The sequence below is a fragment of the Canis lupus genome, chromosome 10, assembly GCF_048164855.1.
Source record: "Canis lupus baileyi chromosome 10, mCanLup2.hap1, whole genome shotgun sequence".
Taxonomy (NCBI): Eukaryota; Metazoa; Chordata; class Mammalia; order Carnivora; family Canidae; genus Canis; species Canis lupus.
This window is the reverse complement of record NC_132847.1, coordinates 23,901,587-23,922,606: the sequence shown is the minus strand read 5'-3', so window position 1 is coordinate 23,922,606 and position 21,020 is coordinate 23,901,587. Positions and strand designations below refer to the sequence as shown.

General features: G+C 54.4%; 1 protein-coding gene across 9 annotated transcripts in view; it reads right to left on the bottom strand.

Moving 5' to 3' along the window:
• Positions 1-527: 527 nt before the first annotated feature.
• The window catches only part of JADE2 (jade family PHD finger 2), a 51,730-nt gene continuing 31,237 nt past the window's right edge, over positions 528-21,020 (bottom strand). For 8 of the 9 annotated variants that reach the window (XM_072841060.1, XM_072841062.1, XM_072841058.1 and 5 more), the window contains 5 exons: positions 19,600-19,716; positions 17,883-18,347; positions 9,204-9,321; positions 6,468-6,596; positions 528-5,327 (listed from right to left, as the gene is read on the bottom strand). In XM_072841060.1, the coding sequence (XP_072697161.1) occupies positions 4,528-5,327; positions 6,468-6,596; positions 9,204-9,321; positions 17,883-18,347; positions 19,600-19,716 (1,629 nt within the window). In that variant the 3' untranslated portion in view covers positions 528-4,527. The remainder of the gene's footprint in view (positions 5,328-6,467; positions 6,597-9,203; positions 9,322-17,882; positions 18,348-19,599; positions 19,717-21,020) is intronic. The other variant, XM_072841057.1, reaches the window with a different exon arrangement.

Here is a 21,020-nt window from a genome sequence, read left to right as displayed (position 1 = left end):
ATCAGCCCAGGCCTCCATAACTCCCTGTTCCCTCACGGTCTGTGTCCCTGCTGGACTGTGAGCTGCCCTGGGGCAGGGATGGTGGCTACATTCCTAACACCTTCCAGAGCCCAGCACTGAGCAGGTGCCGGGGAAATCACGAATGAGGACAAACCTGGGCCAGCACCTCGCCTGATGTAGGGACAGATGCCCAAGGTTCTCTGCAAGCCTTCCCACTGTCCCTGGTAGGTGGCTCACGGCGCGGGGGGAAGAGTCCAGCAGTCTTGCCTGTGATGCTGAATTTCACGTCTTTATCAGCGTGTGGCTCCGGGTGCCTCCCTCACCCGCTGGGATTCCTTCCTGGTGGATGCTGCCAGTGAGGAGCAAACAAAATACTGCCCTTGAGCACAGCCTCCAGGGCACGCTGAGCGCTCACCAGGACCGTCCCTATCAGGGCGCCTTTGGAGGTAGCGCTGGGTCCCAATTCGGCAAGCCTGCCGCTGGGGAGGAGCCCTCTCCCCTCCGCAACAAAGCCTCACACCAGCCAGCACAGAAAACATTGCTTTATTAACTGCGTTTGCCAACACACGAGGAGTGCAAAGGGCTCCTGGAGCCCCGGGCCCGGCTGGGGGCCGGGGTCTAGAAACCCCCATGAGTGAGCAGGACAGGATGGGGCTGGAACTAGGCGGCAGCGGCCACACAGAATCATGCAGGGCACAGCGGGCACTGGCCACAGCGACGTGGCCGTACATTCTATTGCTCATTAAGGGTCGCGAACGTGGACGATGTACAAAAAGGAGAAATAGGTCTTTGCATTAATGAAAAATACATTTTTTTCTCTACAAAGGAATCTTTTCTAATACAAGAAAATAAATATTGCAACATAAGCCAAAAATAATTTAAAATTGCTCTTTTCAATATATTTTCAATATTTCTCTTGTATATTAACAAATGGCACATCACTTTCTTTGAAACAAGGACAGAAGGTGTCTCCTCCTGTGACATTCATATCACTCCCCAACCCCAAGTCGTTTGTGGAGCACAGAGTGTTGTGCGTCTGAGGGACAAGGTGGCAGGAAGTGCCTTAAAGAACAACCAGAGGCAGAATATAAAATACTCCAGACTCCAGCCCTGGCTCTTTGGCCAATGTGGCCAGCTGGGCCAGGGACAAGGGAGGTGGCCTCCCCCAGGGCCTTGCTGCAGGCATCCAGACCCATTCTGCAGAGCTCCAGGCATGGGCGGAAGATGGCTACATTGGCAGTGAGCAAGGAAACGCCAAGTCCAGTTGCTGCCAATGTGTTAGTATGGGGCAGCTGATTCTCTAGAATCTGCCCCAGCAAGCCCCCCAGTATGCCCATACACAACACACAAACATGCATGCACATGGGCATGAGGGATGTGCCCTGGCACATGCTCACACACCTAGAGCCCAGCATCCACGTCTGGAAACCTCAGTGGCTTCTCTAAGGAAATCGAGACCCTTACGTTAGAAATGCTCACACATGGTCACAAAGTCAGAGCGGTCATTTAATAAAATAAACCCTTCTACCTTTCTTCTTACTCACTTTAAAATACATTTCTGATCCATAAAAATACTTTCCTTGCACCTTATCCTTTCTTGCTGTGATGAGGGGGAAGGATGAGCTGTGCAGCCAGGACTGAAAATGGGGATGACAGAACGAGGAACAGAGCAGCTTCTCTCTCCCAGAAGAGGGCCAGTGAGTGGGGGCAGGTGTGGTCACGCAGAAGCAGTTTCAGCCTCTGGCCTGCAAAAGGCCTCCTGCCTTCTTCCCTACTTCCAACCTCAATGCCAGGAGGTAGCAAAGCTGTATACATGGTGGACAGTAGACCAGAAAAAAGAGTGAAGAGGCTGTAGCTAATGGAGGAAATGAGTGGTGGGGACCAGCATCCTTGTACTCTGTGGAGCCTTGCTGGACATCCTAGAGGTGGACAGCTGTCTGGCAAGAACAGCTTTAGGGCCTAGCTAGGGAGTGAGGGGGCTCCCCACTTCTCTCACCAGCTAGCCAAACAGATCCCTGGGCCCAGTGTAAGTACATGGTCCCAGAGAGAGTCCAGTCCAAAGCCAAGAGCCAACACATAAGAGAATCCAGAGGTCAGCTTGGGCAGAGGCCCCCCAAAGAGTGCTGACTGCCCCATCTGGCCCACCCAGACCAGACCCTCACCAGCCAGGCTACATTCCCTCCCCAGTTCTCTCCACCCCCAGGGAGCCCAGACTCTGCCTCAAGATGCATTAAAGGGTGAGGGGGCAAGTGCGGAGTCTATTGGGCCTGAGCCATTCCTGGCACCCCACCCCTGGCAGTTTGGTTGTTCTTTAAGCTTGTCCCTTTGCTTCCTGCGAGGTCAGACCGGGCAACCCAGCACAAACAAGATTGTGACCCAAAGCATAGGGAAGGAAGGAGGGCTGTTCAAAGGCAGTAAACAGAGAAGAGGGTTGGGCCGCTGGTGCGGACACTGCACTGGCCATTACTACCAAGGAGGCAGGCGGACTAAACTCTACATGGTAGCTTGTGCCATCCCAACGCCCAGAATCCTTACAGCCCGTCCCGAGTCCATTCCCACTGGACGAATTTGCCCGATCTTCTGAACATAGTCCTATCTTTGCTTCCTGTTTTGCTAAAATTCACATGAAACCGAGTGTCAATGACAATGCCACTGTCGTACCTTGAAAGTTCTGGAGTCGGGGGGTGGGTGGTCAAGCTGCTCCCCATCCCGCTGATTTGAGTGTTGTGTACTGGGGGTGGGGGTGGGGGTGGAGGTGGGGAACCACATGGTAAAAACTTTTGCCATGCTGGTTTTGCGGTCAGTACTCTTCCCCACCCCCCAAGAGTCTCGGAGTTTAGGAAAGCTCACAGTGGGCCCAGCCCAGGATCCGAAATCCAACAGCTGGTTCCCGCTTCCCGATTCCAACAGTTCAGCAGCAGAACGGCATCTTCTTCCAAGAGCTCGGGCTCAGTCTCCTTGGGTGTGTGCAATGAACATGTCTCTACACTTTGTTGCTAAAGAACTCCATTAAAAAAAAAAAAAAAAGTCCAAGTGACAAGTTGTCAGGTCCAGGCTGTGCTGTATTATGGTCAAAATATTCTTTGGCATCCATAGAATGATTCGACTGATTCACTGGACTTTTGCAAGGTTGTTGTTGGAGAAGTTCTGGCTTCCCCAGTGGTGGAAGTGACCCAGGAGTAATTTATAAAAGAAAAAAACCCACGTTTTCACTGAATTCCTTTTTTGTTTGTTCCCTGAGCTATCACCCTGGGGCCACTCCACTGAAACTCTTCAGAGCAACTACCTGGGACCTAGAGGGTGGGACGGAAAAGGCGGGTGGGTGGTGGTGACAGAGAGGGTGTGTGTGTGTGTGTGTGTGTGTGTGTGTGTGTGTGGTGGGGTGGGGAGGGCATAGCCAGGAGAGGAGTTAAGGGCTCACAGGGACGGAGGAACCAGGATCATCCAGCAAGACTTGAAATAGCCATAGCAGGCCAACACGGCCCATCACAGGCCCCGGGATCCCACTGCTCATTGGAAGGAGGAGTTTCCAAAAGGAAACCGAGGAAGAAGCTCGTCTCATAGCAGGACTGGAAATTTTGAAAAGGCAAATGGTCTGGTCTGGTCAGGTCAGCTGTCTGGGAGTGACCAGACTTCGGCCGAGACTGGCCCCGAAGGAAGGAAGGAAGTTGGAGCTGCAGAGCAATTCTCTAAGTGGGTGAGTCTAAGCCCCACGCCCCTGTCTGGGCACTGGCCCTCCCTTGCAGCCTCCACCGGCAGTGGCGGCTGGCTGTTTGGGAGTCCCCTGAGTAAATGGCACAGCTCAGGAAGGATTCTAGGAACCCCTTCTCAGAGCCGCCGGGCTGGGCACTGGCAGGGCCGGAGCAGCAAGGGAGTGGAGGGTCGCGGGGTGGGCGGGCAGGCCTCGGATGATGCGGGTTGATCAGGAACAGCTGCGGTTCCTCTGGAACCAGCGGGCCCTCTGCGCCCCCCGCTCAGTGCTTTCTTATATAAGCTCGTTGTGCTTGTGACAGTGAGTAGACTCTGGCTGGGTATCACTTAGTATACTTCCTTGGGGATCAGTGGAGTGCAGCAGGACCCCCCAGATGGACCCCAGTGGGATTTTGGGGGCAAGGCGGGGCAGGCCCTGGGCCACGAAATAATGCCCAAACGACGGTCTGTCACCCAGTGGCAGCGGGCTGGAGTCCTGAGCACTTCTTCGCCTTGCGTGCATCTATCCAGGAACCCAGTGACGCCGCACGGGCCGGGGCCAGGACCGGGACGGGGCGCTACCACGGCAGGGATGGTGCATGGGACCTGCAATGGTCCCTGCGGCCAGAGCCGTGGAAGGAATCCTACTGTCCTAGGCCAGCACAGAGGAAAGACAACAGTGTGGAATTCAAAACTCTCTATATTAAAAATAAAACCACGACAGAGTGGCAGTCTCAAGGGTCTGAGACACTCAGCAGAGATTGGAAATGGCAGTTGTGACTGGGCTGAGGCCTCACGGGAGGACCAGGGCAGGGCCCGGGATGGGGTAGGGGTGACTTAGGAGGCCAGGACCCCCATGCGGACCACCTCCTCAGCCCCTGCTTCCCGGGGGGCCCGCTGCACCCCACTGTCCTCAGCTTCCACATCTGAGTCGCTCATCTCCCCATCAGAGAAGTAGCCATCAGTCTCAGTGTCAAAGTGTAGGCTGACCTTGGGCCTCTCGGCGACAGTGGAGGGCGGTCCTGTCCCAACATCAGGCCTGGCACCTGGCGATCTCTGGGTTCCCTTGTCGCGGGGCAGCCGGAGCCGGCCCAAAGGCTTGGGGCTCACTGTAGGGCCAGGCACTTGGACATTCGAGTCGGCAGCCATTGGGGCTGTCTCGTCTGGGGTCTCGGGGGCCAGAGGAGGAGGGCTCTCGGGGGCCACTGGAACAGGACAGTCCCCAGCTGCAGGGCTAGATGGCAGGTGGGAGGGCGTTCGCCGCGTTGGTTTCCGGGCCACTGGCCCTTGCCCTGCCTTGCCTGCCTCCTGGCCCCAGGGTTTCTTGGGAGATTTGTCTGGAGTCGTCCGTGAGCCAGGCCCATCCTGCGGTGGCTTCTTCTTGGCAGGCAGGCGGCTGCGGCCCCGGGCCTTCCTGGCAGGGTCCCCGGGCCGCAGTGAGGGGTCCCGCATGAAGCTCAGCAGTGTCTCCTCGTCTTGCAGCAGCTCCTCCGACAGCAGCCCCGGAGCGGGGTCTTCGCGGTGGCCGTTGTTCAGTGACCACTCGCTCATGGCCATGTTCTCTGCTGTGATCTGCACTGACTGAGCTAGCCAACTGTTGAAAAAGGTGCCATCGATGGGGAAGGAGGTGGACAGGCCTGGCCGAGGTGAGAGAGGAGGCAAGTGAGATGCTTACAGGTGTGAGTCCCACCCTCTCTCAGGAAGCCCTCTCAGACTGTCCCCAGGGAGCCACTGGGCCCCTCCCTCCCTCTGTAACAGACCCAACTGAGACATCCTGATTTGCTGATCCTTCCTGCCAATGACACCAAAGAGGAGGGTTCACACCATATTCCCCTCTCCCCCCAGGACAACCCAGTCCCAGAACCGGCTTCATGACTGGTGGAGCAGAATGCAAAGTGAACAGGTGTGCTCCTTGTTCCAAAATTATTAAGATATTTCAAGGTAATGAGTATGGCATTGAACTGAGCAAGAGAGTTTTGAGGTTGCCTAAGTACACACTCATGAAGCCAGCTCTGCCCACCACCCCATCCTGGGGATGCAGGGGATGGAGGAATGAAGGGAAAGGCCCTCAAGCCACCAGGGGGCACTGGGCTTTTATGAGAGCTGCTTCCGAAACATTAGGTAGGCGTGTCAGGCATCAACAGGGTAGCGGAAGTGCTTCTCGACAGAAATTCCCTCTGGGGTGTCTGGGCCAGAGGTTAATCCTGGGCTTTCCTTTTGCTACCAGTGGTCCCCTTCTTGAGGCTGGAGGTGAGGTTTGGAAGACTCCACAGTCATCCCTGAGAAGTGCTGTAGGGGAAGCAGGATGGCTGGGAGACAGCCCAGACCTGGGGGCCTAAATGCTGAAGGGAGGGCTTACTGGAGAAATGCCAGCAGGGTGGGAGCAAGATGGAGAATTCTGGCAGATGACGGCTGCATTCTGCAAGGGCCTAGAAGGTCTACAGGTCCCTTGAGGGCCTCCAGAAAAATCTGGCATCCAGGACTCTAGCTAGAGGAATGTGTGCAAGCTCCTGAGCCCCAGGCTGGGGTCTCCAAGTCTACAAAAGGGGTATTTCTTGGGATGCCAGGCAGGACTCTGAGACCCTACCTGGTTTCCTTTACGGCTAAAAGGTGTGAGCGCCTGGGCATGGAAAGGCCTGGTTAGTTAGCCCTTTGGGCTTCCTACTCTCTGCGACGGAGGTGCCGGTAGACCCCGCTGGTCTTAGGTTGGGAGCTGCCCGTGGAGGGACTGTGTGAGGCTGGCCATGTCTGCCAGGCCAGTGTGGCCACTCACTCACCCAGCTGCCCCAGGACTGAGTCGGGCCCCGCCTTCATTTTCTCTTTCTTCTCGGGGCTGCCCTTTGGGCCCTCGCGGCCTTTCCTTTTCGAGTCGCTCTTCTTGCCCTTTGCTCTCCTCCCAGATCCCTCTGTGCCAGGGAAGAGAGAGCAGGAAGGAGGTGGTTACCCCGAGCAGCTCAGCCAAAACCACGATCACTGCAGGCCATCCTAGGAGTCCTCTCTCTCCTGTGCTTCCCCTTTTAGGTCCCCTTGCACTGCCAACAGGCCCCGGGAGCAGAGCCATGGGCACCTGGGATAAGTGGGGCTCCTGTGAGTCAGGGACAGCAGGTGGGGAAGAGAGGAGGCACTGCCTACTGCTGCCCTTGAGTGGCCTGGAGAGGGTGGAGGACACCCTGTAGGACCTGGAATGCAGTCTGATCTACATGGCCTCTAGGTGTTGGGGGGACTCCTTCCCGGTGGGTGGGAAGGGTGATGGAGGTGAGTGGCCAGGACAGGGCCGTCAATGCTAGGCTGAGGAGCCAGACTCGAAGATGGACAGAACACTATCTGAGGAGTCGAGAGACACGGGTTCTAGTTTTGCCACAGTGGTCAGTCCCTTGAGCAAATCTCCTGTTCTACTCTTGGGGTCACACAGTAGATGGCCAACTCGGGGTGCACACCTGGCCCCCATATCCCTTTGGCCCATGACCACATAGGTGTAGGGAGGCAGAGAACACTGGAGCAGGGGAGGACATCTGTAGGGAGAGGCCCAGCTGCCAGAAATCTAGCTTTTCAGCCAGAAGCTGGCACGCTTCCCAGATAAAGGTGTACAAGGAGGTTGAGAGAAATGGGATCTCCTCAGCTCTGCGGCTAATCCCCTGTGCAACCTCAGGCCGAGTCTCAGAAGCCTCATCTCTGACACGGGACCAGTGCCTACATACTTCGGAGGGAGACTAGAATTCTAAGATTCCCCCACTGTCCTCAGGAAAGTCTGAGTTCTCTGAGGCCACAAGACCTTGCATGTTTGACCCCATCAACCCCCCAAACCTTACCTGAGACAATGTCCTTTGGCCCCCGTTGCTGTGATACCAGCCTCCTTCCAGTTTCTCTAAAAAGACAGGCTCTAGCTTCTACAATTTCAGATCGTCCTGCCCTCTACTACCTGGTTCAGCTCATGGCATAAATATCACTGCCCTGGGAAGCCTTCTCCAGTTGTCTGGCCGGTCCTCAACAATATGCTCATAGCCATGTCCCATCCCAGGGACCAAGTGTCCTAACACTGAGGGCATGGACTTCAGGCAGAGGCAAACCAGTTTTCACTCCAAATGACCTGCCCTGAACAAAGGGCTACCTGTAGCTGCCACTCAGGTCTAGGAGCTACAAACATTCCCAGACTCAATACGGGGGTAGAGATCCAGCTCTTGACCATGCTTCCCGAGGGTACTATGTGCCCTGCCACTTTCTGTCGCCCTGATTGTGGGCAGCTCTCCCTCTGTAGCTGGATGCGTGGCCATAGTGAGGTCCCAGGAAGCCTGACCTGTTGCTCCATAATCACCACTGCAGCCCCTAGGGCAGCACCTGCCTTTATTTTCCCAGATGGTGAGCTCTACAAGGACAGAAGCTCTATCCATTCAGCCCATGGCAATGTGCCCTGCAGCAGGGCCTGGCATGCCATCTACACTCAGGTCATGCTCACTAAAAAAATCACCAGGTTAGAGGGAGTCTGCATAGCTGTGGCGTCCAGGAAGCTGCCAGTCCTGGGGATGCATGGTAAACTCTGCCTTCTGCGTGGACATGATCCGGCCTGAACCAACACCTGTATTTGGCAGTGCTGGTTTCTTAGGCTAGAGTGAGTAGTGATCCCAAAGTGCACACGAGGCAGCTTGGCTTGGGCCAAAGTGGGGTGGCATCAGGTCCTCAGGCATTCGTACTAGGGTTGGTCCAGCAGCTCTGGTTCCTCTCCACTCCGGGCCCAGCCTGACCCAGTGGCTGAACTGGCCATGGCAGCTCCTGACTTATCATCTCTCTCCATCCAGCTACATGTACTTCAATATCAGAGCACCATTTTTTGAGTTAAGTGATGCCCTTTTCACATGTAAACACTCTGGGAAGGGCCCTGTGTCTGGTATTATCCACACAACTAATAGATAACAGCAATGCTGAAGCTTCTTTGGCCTTTGATTTACAGATCTCTTAAGTGTTTGTGACAACAGGAGTTTAAGACAAAAATAAACAAAAAAAATCCCTGCTCGTACAGCATCTAAATTATATGAGATGAGGTCAGAGAGAAAGAACACATAGGTCCTCTTCCATCTCTGGGGCAGCTGCCCGATTCAGGATCAACATGGAGGCACAGTTCAGGGAAGCTCACCACTTCCGGTCCTTCCTGTCCCAAGAGCAGCCTAGAGCCACACTGTTCACATGCATCTACTCCTGAACCACTATGGCCCTGGAACCACCCAGGTGTCCCCAGTGGACCAGAAAGCTCCATTAGGACAGGCCTGATGCCCACAGTCCCATGTCTGGCTCCTTGTCACCAACACACACCCAGGACCCTGGGAAGTCCCATCTTGGTTGGCCTGTTAGTTGGTTATGAAGGGTCCCTGGATGGGCCAGGGGACCCTGGCTTCATGTGTGTGCCCCCACCAGGCCCTGAAGACAGCCCTCCCCTCCACCGCCCTCCCCTGCTTGGGACCCAGCCCCTTGAGCGTGTGTGCGCTGAGCAGGGGCTGGTGGTGGGCAGGGAAGGTGCCTACCTCGACACAGGTCCTGTTCAATCAGCTTCATCTGCAGGTGGAATATCTGCTCCTGGAGTTTGCAGATGGCATGTTTCGTTCTCTCGCGCCGTGTCACCATGTAGCACAGATTTCTCACCTAAGGAGACAGGAGAGAGACTTCCCACTTTACTCACAGGGCAGCTACCTTTGACCTCCCAACTTTGGGGGGCTACCACTGCTTAACCCACCTGGGACGTCTGAGAATCAATTCCTAAGCCCTGAGTGTGTCCTCAGCCCTGAGTCACTGTTTTCTGGTCCAAAACACAGGCCAAGCATAGCCTTGACCCTGTGGCCCCCACAGAGACAGAGCAGGCAGGGCAAAGTGTCTAGTGAGCTCAGGCTGGTGACCCCACCTGCCTCTCCTCTTGGCCTTAACTTCCTGGCCCAGTCTGCCATGCTGCCCTCTTCAAGGCCCTTCCAATGTGGCTGTGCCCTCCCCTATACACACAGCGCCCCAAGGCTCGCGGGGGCCTGGCAAGGTCACCAAGTCCATCCTTCTGCCCTTTGTCCAAGGCCTTTTCCATCAAAGATATTCCATAGCCATAAGCACTATGGCAAACCCAATTCCTGTTCCGAGACACAAATGGCCATGCTATACAAAGCAGAAGAGATTCTGACCCAGCTGGGTCCTGCTGAGGCCGACCCATGTCCACCTGCTGCAGTAGGACCTGAGCCAAGCCCACACCTGCTCTGGCCAAGATAGAAGTCCTCAAGGGGAAGGGCAGGGGGTTCTCCGACTCCCTAGGAAGAGTAGTATCTAGTGCCTGGGAGACCAGTTTGCTTAGCTCATGGGACACAGACCCACTCTGCAGCTGTTCAGGAAGCACCTGTAGCCTGGGCCATGCTACTCCCCGTCCACCTGGCACCCTGCCCCAGTGTGCCATCCCCTCACTGCTGCTCTCAGAATATATCACACTGCTGGAGCTAAGACCAGGACCCCCCCTCAAGACGTTTCCTTGGTCTGGCATCATCATCAGCTCAGGGTGGAGTCTCCAAAGCTGAGACAGCTGGCCAGAAGCTGTGAGCCGGAATTCTGGGTCCCACCAGGTTAGTACCTCTGTCTGTGGCTGGGTTCCATCTTCAAAGGTGAGTTCAGGTTTCACGTCCTTAAGCTACCTAGGGGAGACCTGTGGGTTCTAGAGCCCCTGCCTATCAACATGACCTCCATTTCTCCAGGCCTGGGGGGCAGCTGTGATTATATCTTTCTGCAGACACGGGCATCCTTCCCTTCCTTCCTGAGCCTAGTAGTGAAAGAAATCTCAGAACACTGGCTCAACAGCATTCTACATTGCTGTCTGCACCCAACCTACACCATAGACACAGGCCATCCGAGACCAGCACCCTACACCAAGGGGCAGCAACCTGGCCCAGCCTAAGGGTCTTTGCTTCCTTTCAAATCCTGGATGTCCTCAGGACCTCCTCGTAGCCACACATCCCTAAGTACAAGCTGTGGCTCTGGGAACTCATGTGGTGTTGGGCCTTGGGCTCAGCAGTGGGCAATACAGTCGGGGAGGTCCTTTTCTTCTGAGGGCTTCCTACCTAGCAGGGCAGAGAGATGTAGAGCAAGTACTGACAGGACCAGGCAGCCCTGACCCAGACTTGAGGGTGGTGAGAAGGCTTCCTGGAGAAGGGGCAGCCAGGCTGAGTGGGAGCTGATCACACAGAGGGGCACAGGCTGGGGATGAGGATTCAGAATAAGGCCAGGCAGGGGAATCTGGGAGGGACTTTGCTGGGGGCGGGGTGGGGTATACGTGCTGAGACCCTGGAGTCACCCTTCAGGACCCAGGTCCTCCTCACTCGCCCCCAGAGCCAGCCTACCCCTGAGTCCCATCAGTCCCTGGTGAATGGAACTCATTCCCATCAGCTCCCTCCACTGCCTAGTCCCCTCCATCTGCCCGCCCCACCGGACAGGCAGGCATTCTGACCCCGCTGTGATCCCCAACCATCACCTTGAAATGTAAATCCTCTTCCCTCAACACCTCTTCTGGTTTTCCTACTGGACTAAACAGTGTCCCCTACCAAATTTCAGGTCTGCCTGGAACCTCAGATATAATCAGTTAAGATAAGGTCTTACCTGGGTATGAATGAGCCCTAAATCCAATGACTGGTATCACTATAAAAGGCCATGTAAAGACATATAGGAGCCATGTGATGATGGAGGCAGAGATGGAATCAGGAGTCTATGAATCAAGAAATGTTAAGGGTTGTCGGCAATCAGAAGCTAGGAGAGAGGCCTGGAAGCCATCAGATCCTCCCTCAGAGGCTCTAGACAGAATCAACCTTGCCGACACCTTGATCCTAGGCTTCTGGCCTCTAGAACTGTAAGAAAATGCACTTCTGCTGTTTAAGTCTTTGAATTTGTAATGCTTTGTTACAGAAGGCCTAGGAAACTAACATAGCTTCCTTCCTATCACACTTAAAAAAAGAAATCAGAGCCCAGTTCAAAGCCTTGCCCAATATGGCCTCCCACTGGCACCTCTCAGCCCATGTCCCATAGCCTTCTAGGCTCCAGCTACACTGCCCTCCAGTCTCATCCTTTTTGTGTTTAACCTATTTCTGCCTCGGGGCCTTGGTATATAGTCAAGGTTCTTCCCAAGGCTGGACTTAGTCCTTTAGGTCTTGGTTCAAACATTACCTCCAAAAGGGCTTCCCTGTCTACTGTATCCAACCAGCCCAACATTATTCTCCTGTATCCTGGTCTGTTTCCTTCCTGGCAGCCATGTGGCCTGGTGTGCATGGAGACAGTGAGGGTGAAGACAGATGGAATCTTTGGAGGCCTCAAAACAAACCGGTCAACGTGTCCAGCCTAAAAACAGATCAGTCAAGGTCTGGCTTTTAAAAATTTCCCAGGGATGCCTGGGTGGCTCACCAGTTGGGCGCCTGCCTTCGGCTCGGGTCATGATCCTTGGATCCAGGATCAAGTCCCACATTGGGCTCCCTGTGAGGAGTCTGCTTCTCCCTCTGTCTGTGTCTGCCTCTCTCTCTCGGTCTGTGTCTCTCATGAATAAATAAATAAATCTTTTTAAAAAAAAAAAAAATTTCCAAACATGCTATCCTCAAACTTACTCTTAACACTAATTTCTAAAGATGGGATGAGGCTCACAGTTGTAGATGTCCCTCTCAAAGATAATCACTTCCTATTAAAATCCAAAATCATCTGAAACTTTACAAAAAATTTTCTTAAGGCAAACCCAGCTGGATTACTGGCATTGAGACCCCTTGCGTGGCTGGTTAAAAACACAGTGGGGTGTCTGGGTGGCTCAGCTAGTTAAGTATCTGACTCTTGATCTCAGTTCAGGTGTTGGCCTCAGGGTTGTCAGTTCAAGCCTTACATTGGGCTCCATACTGGGTGTGGGGCCTACTTACAAACAAAAACCCACAGAGATTCCCAGGCTTGGGGGAATAGTCAAGTCTCTGGGGGCTGAATCCTCAAATGTACGTTTTATATAGCACTGCATACATGGATATATATCCATATCTATACAGATATTTTTTTAAAGCTTTTATTTTTAAGTGACCTCCACACCCAACATGGGGCTCCAACTTACAACCCCGAGGTCAAGAATTGCAAGCTGTACTGACTGAGCCAGCCAGGTACCCCTCTACTGGTATGCTCTTTGATCCTGTTAGAAATTCTGATTATGTCTGTTTCATAATATGCAGTGATAGATGAATGAGACATGAAAAATACAATATAGTGCAGGTAAGTGCTCAATTTTTTCCCTTGTAAGGTACATGACACAATCAGTAGTGTCTGGAGGCTCTTGCTATGGAAGATAGGAATGGTTCTTTCTGTGAGAATCCCAACAATGCCAACATACTGTGGTTGATACACTGGCCACGATGTGACCCCACTTGTTCCCATCTCACCCTGGAATCATCCACAATTCTCTGATTTCTCTCAAGACCGTTGGTTAACAGAGTTACAGGTTACTGAATGTTGTAGAATTCCTCTTCTGTGATGGCTTGTGGAGACTAAGTACTGATACTACCTTAGAAAGCTTTCCCAGGCTATCAGGTTCCTGACACTGTCATTATCATTATTGTTTTTTCTGATTATAAACATAAAAAGTTCTCTTAAAAAAAAATCAGAGTGAAAGAATGAATCAAGTAACAAAGTTGCCTCAAACTAGGGATTGGTCATGAAAGCAGGCTTTATATTTTGATGAAGTTGCTTTGGTATCAGTAAATTTTAGAGTGAACTTGAACGTGGGTGAGGAGAGGGGAGGAGAGCAAGGAGGGCTCCTGGCCAGTTATCTTAGGCTAGACTGCCTGGTGTTGAGGCATTTGTGGAGACCAGGGAGCCTGTGGGGGGAGCAGGCCTGGGCCTGTGTTTGTGTTGGGCATGAGATGCTGGAGCTCAGAAGGGAAGTGATGGATGCGGAGCAGAGCTATGGAGCAGACCACTGAGAGGTCAGCCCAAGTGTGGTGAACTGACAATCACGAGGGCCAAGGAATATTCACAGAGGGAGCAGGAGAGCTGGGGTATTAAGGGAGGATGTGTGGTCTGAGTGTCCATAAGAAACGTATTTTAAGACCGAAGGCATGTCTGACGGTGGCCACCACTGCTGAGAAGGCCAGAGGATGAAGATGGAGAAGTGGCCACCAGATGTAGGGAGATGGAGGCTGTTGGTAACCCTGGCAGATAATCCTGGAACAAGGTGGTGGCAGGAGCCTGGCCAGAGCAGGAAGAAGCAAGGAAGAGTGAGCAGTGGCAGAGGAAAGGAGAGCTGGGGATGGGGGTGGGAGAGCGCCATGACTGGAAGGAAACAGGGAGGGAGGATGTGCTTTTGGAGACGGGAGAAAGTGAAACAGAGTCAAATCCTGGAGACTGAGCGTTTTATATTCCCATGGGCACAGTGTGTCCTGGGGGCAGGGGGAGAAAGGGCAGAGAACTGATAGAGATGCTCGACAGGCTTGACAGGCTTGACGGCCCAGAAGTTGGAGGGATCTGGTCCGAGGAACAGGAAGCGAGGTTGAGGGCTAAGAAGGGGGAGCCCTGAGCGAGGGGGAGCAGGGGTGCAGACAGGGATTAGGCTGGGGAGCCCCAGACATCCCAGAACAAGGCCGGCTGACAGGAATCTCAGTGGGGCTGGCCCGCCCAGTACCACGGGATTGCTACCAGGGGAGGCTCGCCAGGTATGTGGCCCTCACATAGGCACAAGCACAGCCACATGTGCGGGGAGCCTGCGGGAGGAACGAGGAGGGAGACGGGACGCAGTGGGGGAGGAGGGGCACTTGAGATTGCAGGTGACTGACGAGGCAGCAGGGGAAGTGGGGCCAGGTTTCAGTGGGGGTGGAGGCCCTAATGGGTTGGCAGCAACCTAGAGATGGGAGACACAGGGGTTGAGGGGGCCATAGCTCTGGAGGCCAAGGCTACTGGGGATGAGGCTGGCTTCGGTGGGAGGCCAATTCAGGCACTGAAGACAGAGGATACAGGGTATGGCCAACCTGACAAGGAAGCAGGTGGGTGGCAAGTGTGTGGGAGGACAGAGTCTTCTCCGTGGGACTATCTGACACATGGCCTAGGGGAGATCCACAGGTCTATCTTCAGGGAGAGGGCTGTGTTTCTGAGCGCTATCCCCACCCTCTCAAGCCAGGTCATGCTCCTGAGTAAACTCCTGGTAACCAGACCCAGAGCCTTGGGCACCAAGCCCTGCGCAGCCCCAACTGCCAGCACGGTTGCTAGGGGACACCAGTTGGCGTTGACAGGCTGCTCATCAGAGCTGCAATTTTTGTGTCAGCTGCGAATAACTCTGGGAGCCAGCAGTGGCCATACCTTCCTGAGCTGCCTGCCGGGGCCAAGGTTTGCGGCTGAAATTTTAGGAAATAGCATCTTCTAAGCTGACCATAAAATGGGACTTCATGCTGAAGTGGCAGCAGTGTGGCCCTGGCTTCTGCTTCTCTCAGCAAAAACCCTGCTGGGCCTCGGGGGATGGGGGATGACGACACAGGGATCGGGGAGGATGCCCTGTGATTCATTCCCAGGTCCTAGCATGGGCCTGTGCTTCTGGTCCTCCCTGGAGCCCGTATCCAGGCAGCACCAGACAACAATAACCATGGCTAACAGCAGAGGTCACTGTGCTTCCACCTCCACGGGGACTCCAAGGTCAGCTACCTCATTACTCCCATTTAACAGAAAGGAAACTGAAACTCAAGAGGAGTGAGAAGTGAAACTCAGAAGGCATTGCACTGAGGAGCGTTAGATCTGGATGCAAACCCAGGCCGCCCAAGGCTTCAGTCTCAACTCCAACCCTGCCTCCCTGATGGATTCAGCCCAAGCTGGCCTAGTGCCCAGTGAGAGGCTGGATCCTCTCGGTCACTGGCACTGGGCCATGGCCGGGCCACCAGCAGTCATGGGTCGTTGCAGAAAGCCTCCCCTGTGGCAGAGCTCTCAGCCCTGCTCACTCACACAAGCCACCAACGCGTGGCTGTGAAAGGCCCTGAGGATAGACTCGCAGGGGGGCAAGCTGGCACGCATGGTGCTCTAACTTTCCTCTCCTCCGCCTGCCAGGGCTGCGCGCTCCCTCGCCTTGCTCTCAGCTGGTGCCTGCCAGTCCAGCTCGGGGGCTGCTGGAAAAGCAGCATGCTGACAGGGCCCTCCAACGCCCTGGAAAGTTGGCCCTGCCTCCTCTTCCTGGAGGAAAAGTAGGCTGGTTCACACCTGACTTTGGAGGGCTCTGTCCCTCTACTGGAGGAATCTGCATGGCAGCTCTGGTTGCCTGGGAACCTGCTGGCATCTTAGCCCTTGACCTTGGTCCCTGGCCACACCTGTACCAGCTGACAATGAGGTAGAGAGGTTGGGAGGCTGATAAGGGGATGCTTTTGCACAGGAAATGTACAGAATAGGAGGTTAAGGGGATGCCTGGGTGGCTCAGTGGTTGAGCGTCTGCCTTTGGTTCAGGGTGTGATCACGGAGTCGCAGGATTGAGTCCCACAGTGGGCTCTCTGCATGGAGCCTGCTTCTCCCTTTGCCTGTGTCTCTGCCTCTCTCTCTGTGTGTCTCTTGTGAAAAATAAATCAAATCTTAAAAAAAAAAGAATAGGAGGTTAGGCCAACAACTATCCTGATGACAAACCCCACCACCCCATTCAGGTCCAAATTCAAGTCAAACTCTAGAAAACACACATTCCTCTTAGGTTTCCTGTCATTCATCTTCTGAAGCCCTAGTATTCTCAACAGCTCATTAGGGCCAGGAGGAGCTACTTTGTCTATTTTCCTAGGATGATGATTAAATAAGTCACCCTGCACCCTGGCCTCCCAACACTGCCTAGCCAGCACCAGACCATGTGCCGAAGAGCATAGATTCCTGGGAGATCTGACCTGAGGGGTCACTTGGGAAATAGCAGGAGTAAAAGCAGGGTGTTTGTGCTGGAGACACGGAGAGTACAGACTCAGGGGTGGCCTGAGGACAACTCTGGTAGCAGCTCTGGTCACTGAAAGTACTCCATGTCCTCATGTACCTGATGCCACTGCCACATGAGACAGGACGCTGGGCTGCCCAGGAAGTGGTGGCTGCAATGTAGACAGCCTTGCCCTCTGGCCTGGCTGGAGCAAAGGGCATCTGCTGTCCCCACTCTCCACCTTCCCCTTTTGACCCTGCTGGCAGGCAGTAAGCTCCCTCCCAGGCCAGTGGGGTTGTTTTCCCTTGACCAGGTCTCAGGGGAGAGGAGTAGGCTAAAGGAGATCGGGCAAGCCAGGTCCAGTTTCAGCGCCTCCCCACAACACAGCACAACACCTGCCCAACTGTTCTACCCATTTTACAGACTTGCCAACAGAAATGACCCTAAGATAGGCAGCTGTCTCCAATCACATAGAGGCCCCTCTACGTTTCCACTCAGGGCTATTTCCTAATAAGGCCCAGGGGAAGGGGAGGCACATGTGTCTGTGCCATGTGTGGAAGACACTGTGACATGACCCCATGTGCTCTGGAACCCTAGAACTGAACGTCCCAAAGAGGAGAGGCCAGAACAGCACTCAGCACCCTGAACTACCACCTTGGACCAAGCCAAGACCCTCTGTTTCCTAGCACCTAGTATTGAGGGGATGGGGCCATTGGGCCAACCCATCCACTGCAGGCCCCCTGATTCCCTCTCCAGGGGGAATGTTTGGAAGTTGCAGCTACAGAGGGACAGTCCCTGCTTAAAACATTCAGCAGTTTCCACATACATTCTGGCCCACCCACTGAGCTTCATCCTTCTACTCCATACAGGCCACTGTGTCTCTGGCCTACCTGTATGCCCTCACGCCCTACGTTAACACCTGTCTTTCCTGCCCTGGTCTAGCACATGTGTTGGGAACAGGCATGGCCCAGAGAGGCCACAGACAGGGACAGAGGGCAGTAGACGCTGGAAGTCTGGGTTGTGCCCCAGCTCTGATGCCCTATAGCCTCAGGACCCTAGCAGGACCCCCACCCTTCAGGCCTAACAAAAGCACTGGGACAAGAGGGGCTCAGAGACTCAAGGGCTAGATGCTTCCCTATTGTAGCCCCCACGCTGTCAGAGAACTGTAGGCTCACGGCCCCTTCCTTGGCCAGAGCATACCATCTGAGTCCTGGAGAGCCATGGCTGCTAGGGGGCAGTGTGCGTGGGGCGGAAAGGCCTCCCAGGATGCCCATCAGGCAAGGCCTGCAGACGAGACGACAGTAAGGGCACTCACCCTCTCCAAGTCCTGCCGCAGGTGTGTGAAGAGCTTGAGGCGGCGGTACAGGACGTCCTGCTCCTGCTGGGCCAGGTTGTCCACCTCGTCGGTCTTGGGGGTGAGCAGAGGCTGGTTGGCATTGGCTTTCCTCTTCAGCTTCCAGTACTGGTAGATGAAGTCGACCAGCGCCTCAGCCAGCTCCAGCCGCTCAGCCACCTCGGCTGGCTCCACCAGCTCGTAGAAGTCTTCCTCCAGCTGCTGCAGCCGCTGCTTGCGCACGGTCACCTTCTCCAGGTCCTCGCTGGCTGGGCTGGGCTCCACGGGGTCGGAGGTAGGCTCACCCCGAGGGCCCCCATCACTGTGCTCCTGGCAGAACGACTTGAACTTGACCTCGTCGTTGTCTGCTAATATAGTCCGCATTTCCAGGCCGTGGTCAAAGGCGCATGTGACATGGAATGCTGTGACACAGGAAGGCATGGAACACTGGAGGGAGAGGAGGGGAAGTGTCAGGCATGAAGGGAGCCCTGCTAGGAGCGAAGAGGATGTGGGACATCCCCCAGGGTTCCACCGAGAATCCAGGATGCTGGCGAGACCCGACATAAAATGGCATGGACCCCCAACATCCTGTGGGTATAGAAGCTCTGGCAAGTTGAAGGGGAATTGGGGGAGCCTGGAAGGAAATGAGGTTCAGCACCATATATATCCCAGGAAAATGAAGAGTCAGGTGTTTGACAACCATTGGGAATAAGCTGCATTACTGTGTGGGCAAAATCACTTTGGAACAAGAGGCATCAAAAGAAAGAGGATGGTGATGGGTCACTGCCTCCTTTCTGCAAGATGATCTAAGATGGGGAGTCATGCACCTCCTTTGTCCTCTGGGAAGACATGGGCCCCTTCCTTCTCTTGCCCAGGCAGCTAGGGCCAACTCAGGACCTGCTCCTCCCTCCCAGCCTCGGATGATGGCTATGGGCAGTTGATAAATGTTTCAGCAATACCCCACCCAACTATTAATAAACGTTTATGCTGCACTCACATTTGAAAGTCTTAAAAATGGGCGGAGGCACATCTAGTGTTTGCAATGACAACTGTTGCTAGAAAAATGAGGAACACAAAGAATGAACCCCTACTTTTCAACCCAAAGACCAGCAGCATCACATCATCTGGGAACTTGCTGGAGGATCAAATTCCCAGCCCGTTCCAGGTCTACTGAATCAGGCCTTCTGAGGATAGGCCCAGCAATCTGTTTTAACAAGCCCTCCAGGTAATACTGACGCACACCAGAATTTGGGAACCACTGCCATGGAAAGACTGGTGCAGCCCTGCCCTGTATAGGGAAAGCCTGTTAGCTCATCTGCAGGAAAAGTGTTTCCTATTCCTCCCACATGTTAAGTCTGAGATTAGAAGTGAGGTCAACATATTTAGTAATCCCAAAGATAGTTGCTCTTGGGGAAAGCCAGGGTCTTGAGTACTACAACAGTGTGGTGAGCCTTTGCTCCCAGGGCCTATGCCCCATGCCTCGAGAAGTGGAGATGGAGGAAGGCCCCTCAGGTGGGGTTCTGGGTCTGGCTCTGGTCTCAGGCCTCCATGGCCCATCTATGGTTCTGACTGTAGCACCATGGGGACAAGGGGAGGGTGGCAGCAGCTGCCCATTTTCCGGAACGTTCACGATGTGCCCCTCTACACAGCTGACCTCAGCAGGAGTTCCCGGGCAGGTGCGGGGTGAAGGACCTTGTACCTGGATGCAGGTGCCTGTGCACTCCTTACAGAGGTTGCAGGACAGAGCCCAGCGGCTGGCTGGGATATGCGAGATCTTGGTGATGGGCTCCATCTTCTCGGGGCACCCAATGCTGACCTGGGCAGGAGACAGGGAGCTGCATCAGGCCTCTTGTCTGCTGAAACCAGGCAGTGGGCACACAGGCCAGGGGGAGAGCCCCTGAATCCCAAGACCTTCCTAACTCCAAAGCTGACCACTAAGAGAGTGTGCTAGTGTTTGCTCACCTGTGACAAGTCTTAAATTGTTTGTGACTGTGTATGAGAGTGCACATCAGTCTGTGTAACTAACTGTGTGTGCGCGCCTGTGGTGGGGTGGGCCTCAAGACAGAGAGGCTCCAGAGTGTGTTTGTGTGCATGCAGACATGCACACACACACACACACACACACACACACACACACACGTTAGTACACACAGCATCCCGGTGTCTTCTGTACCTCACCCTTTGTTAACGGCACCTTCAGAATTCTTATCAGAACATTACTTATATAGTTCATGTTTCTGGGGAGCAAGTAAAGATTCCAAGGCAGCACCTCTTTCTTGGGGGCCTCCAGGGCTTGCCTGGCCAATGGGGATGCCTTTGTCTAACTCTTTCCATTCCTCCTACAGGGATAAGCCAACAACCATACCTAAGTCTGCTGAGCACAGCTCACCCCTCAGCCCCCGCGGGTACATCTACCTCCCCATTGCTCATGCCTGAAGATAGAAGGAGGGCTCCTTTCCAGGTCCTGAACCAAATGGCTCTCAGGGGAGAGAGGGGTCCTTGCTGGTTCTGTCTCTGCTGTGCCCAGCCCAAGGCACAGCTCAGAGGTAGTCCTTACTTTCAAGATGCTGCTCTGGGAGCATGTTACCGCCGTCAAAACACCCTCTATCACCACAGAAGCCCACAAGGTGGGTCCCTGCAAGAACCTTCAGGCTGGAAGCCCATGAAGGGGAGGGGCACATGCTGACAGGGCCACCTGGCTTACTTGCAGGCACAGGCAGCATGGGGTGGGGCAACACACTCGAGTCAGTACACACAACGGGGCTGTGGCAGAAACTCTGGGGAATGTCACCATTTCGTTTTCAAATAAAACAGGATGACTTTCCAGGAGCCCAGTGCCCCAACTCCCTAACTCACCGTAGGCCTAGACTGTCACCCACGGTTCCCCCCACCCACCCAGACTCAGACCCTCTATCCCACCCACAGCCATCACAACAGATCCACCATTCGCTTCTCATTAGCTCTCTGCCTGATTTCCTTTTAGGTCAGTAGGCTTATTTTTTTTGAAACAGGGAGCCTTGACCTTGGTTAGAACCACTGCCTGGATTTGGAAGGACCCACAACATGCTTCCCTCTCTACTCTGCTGCCTGACTTCTGCCCAGCTCTCAGACCTACCACCT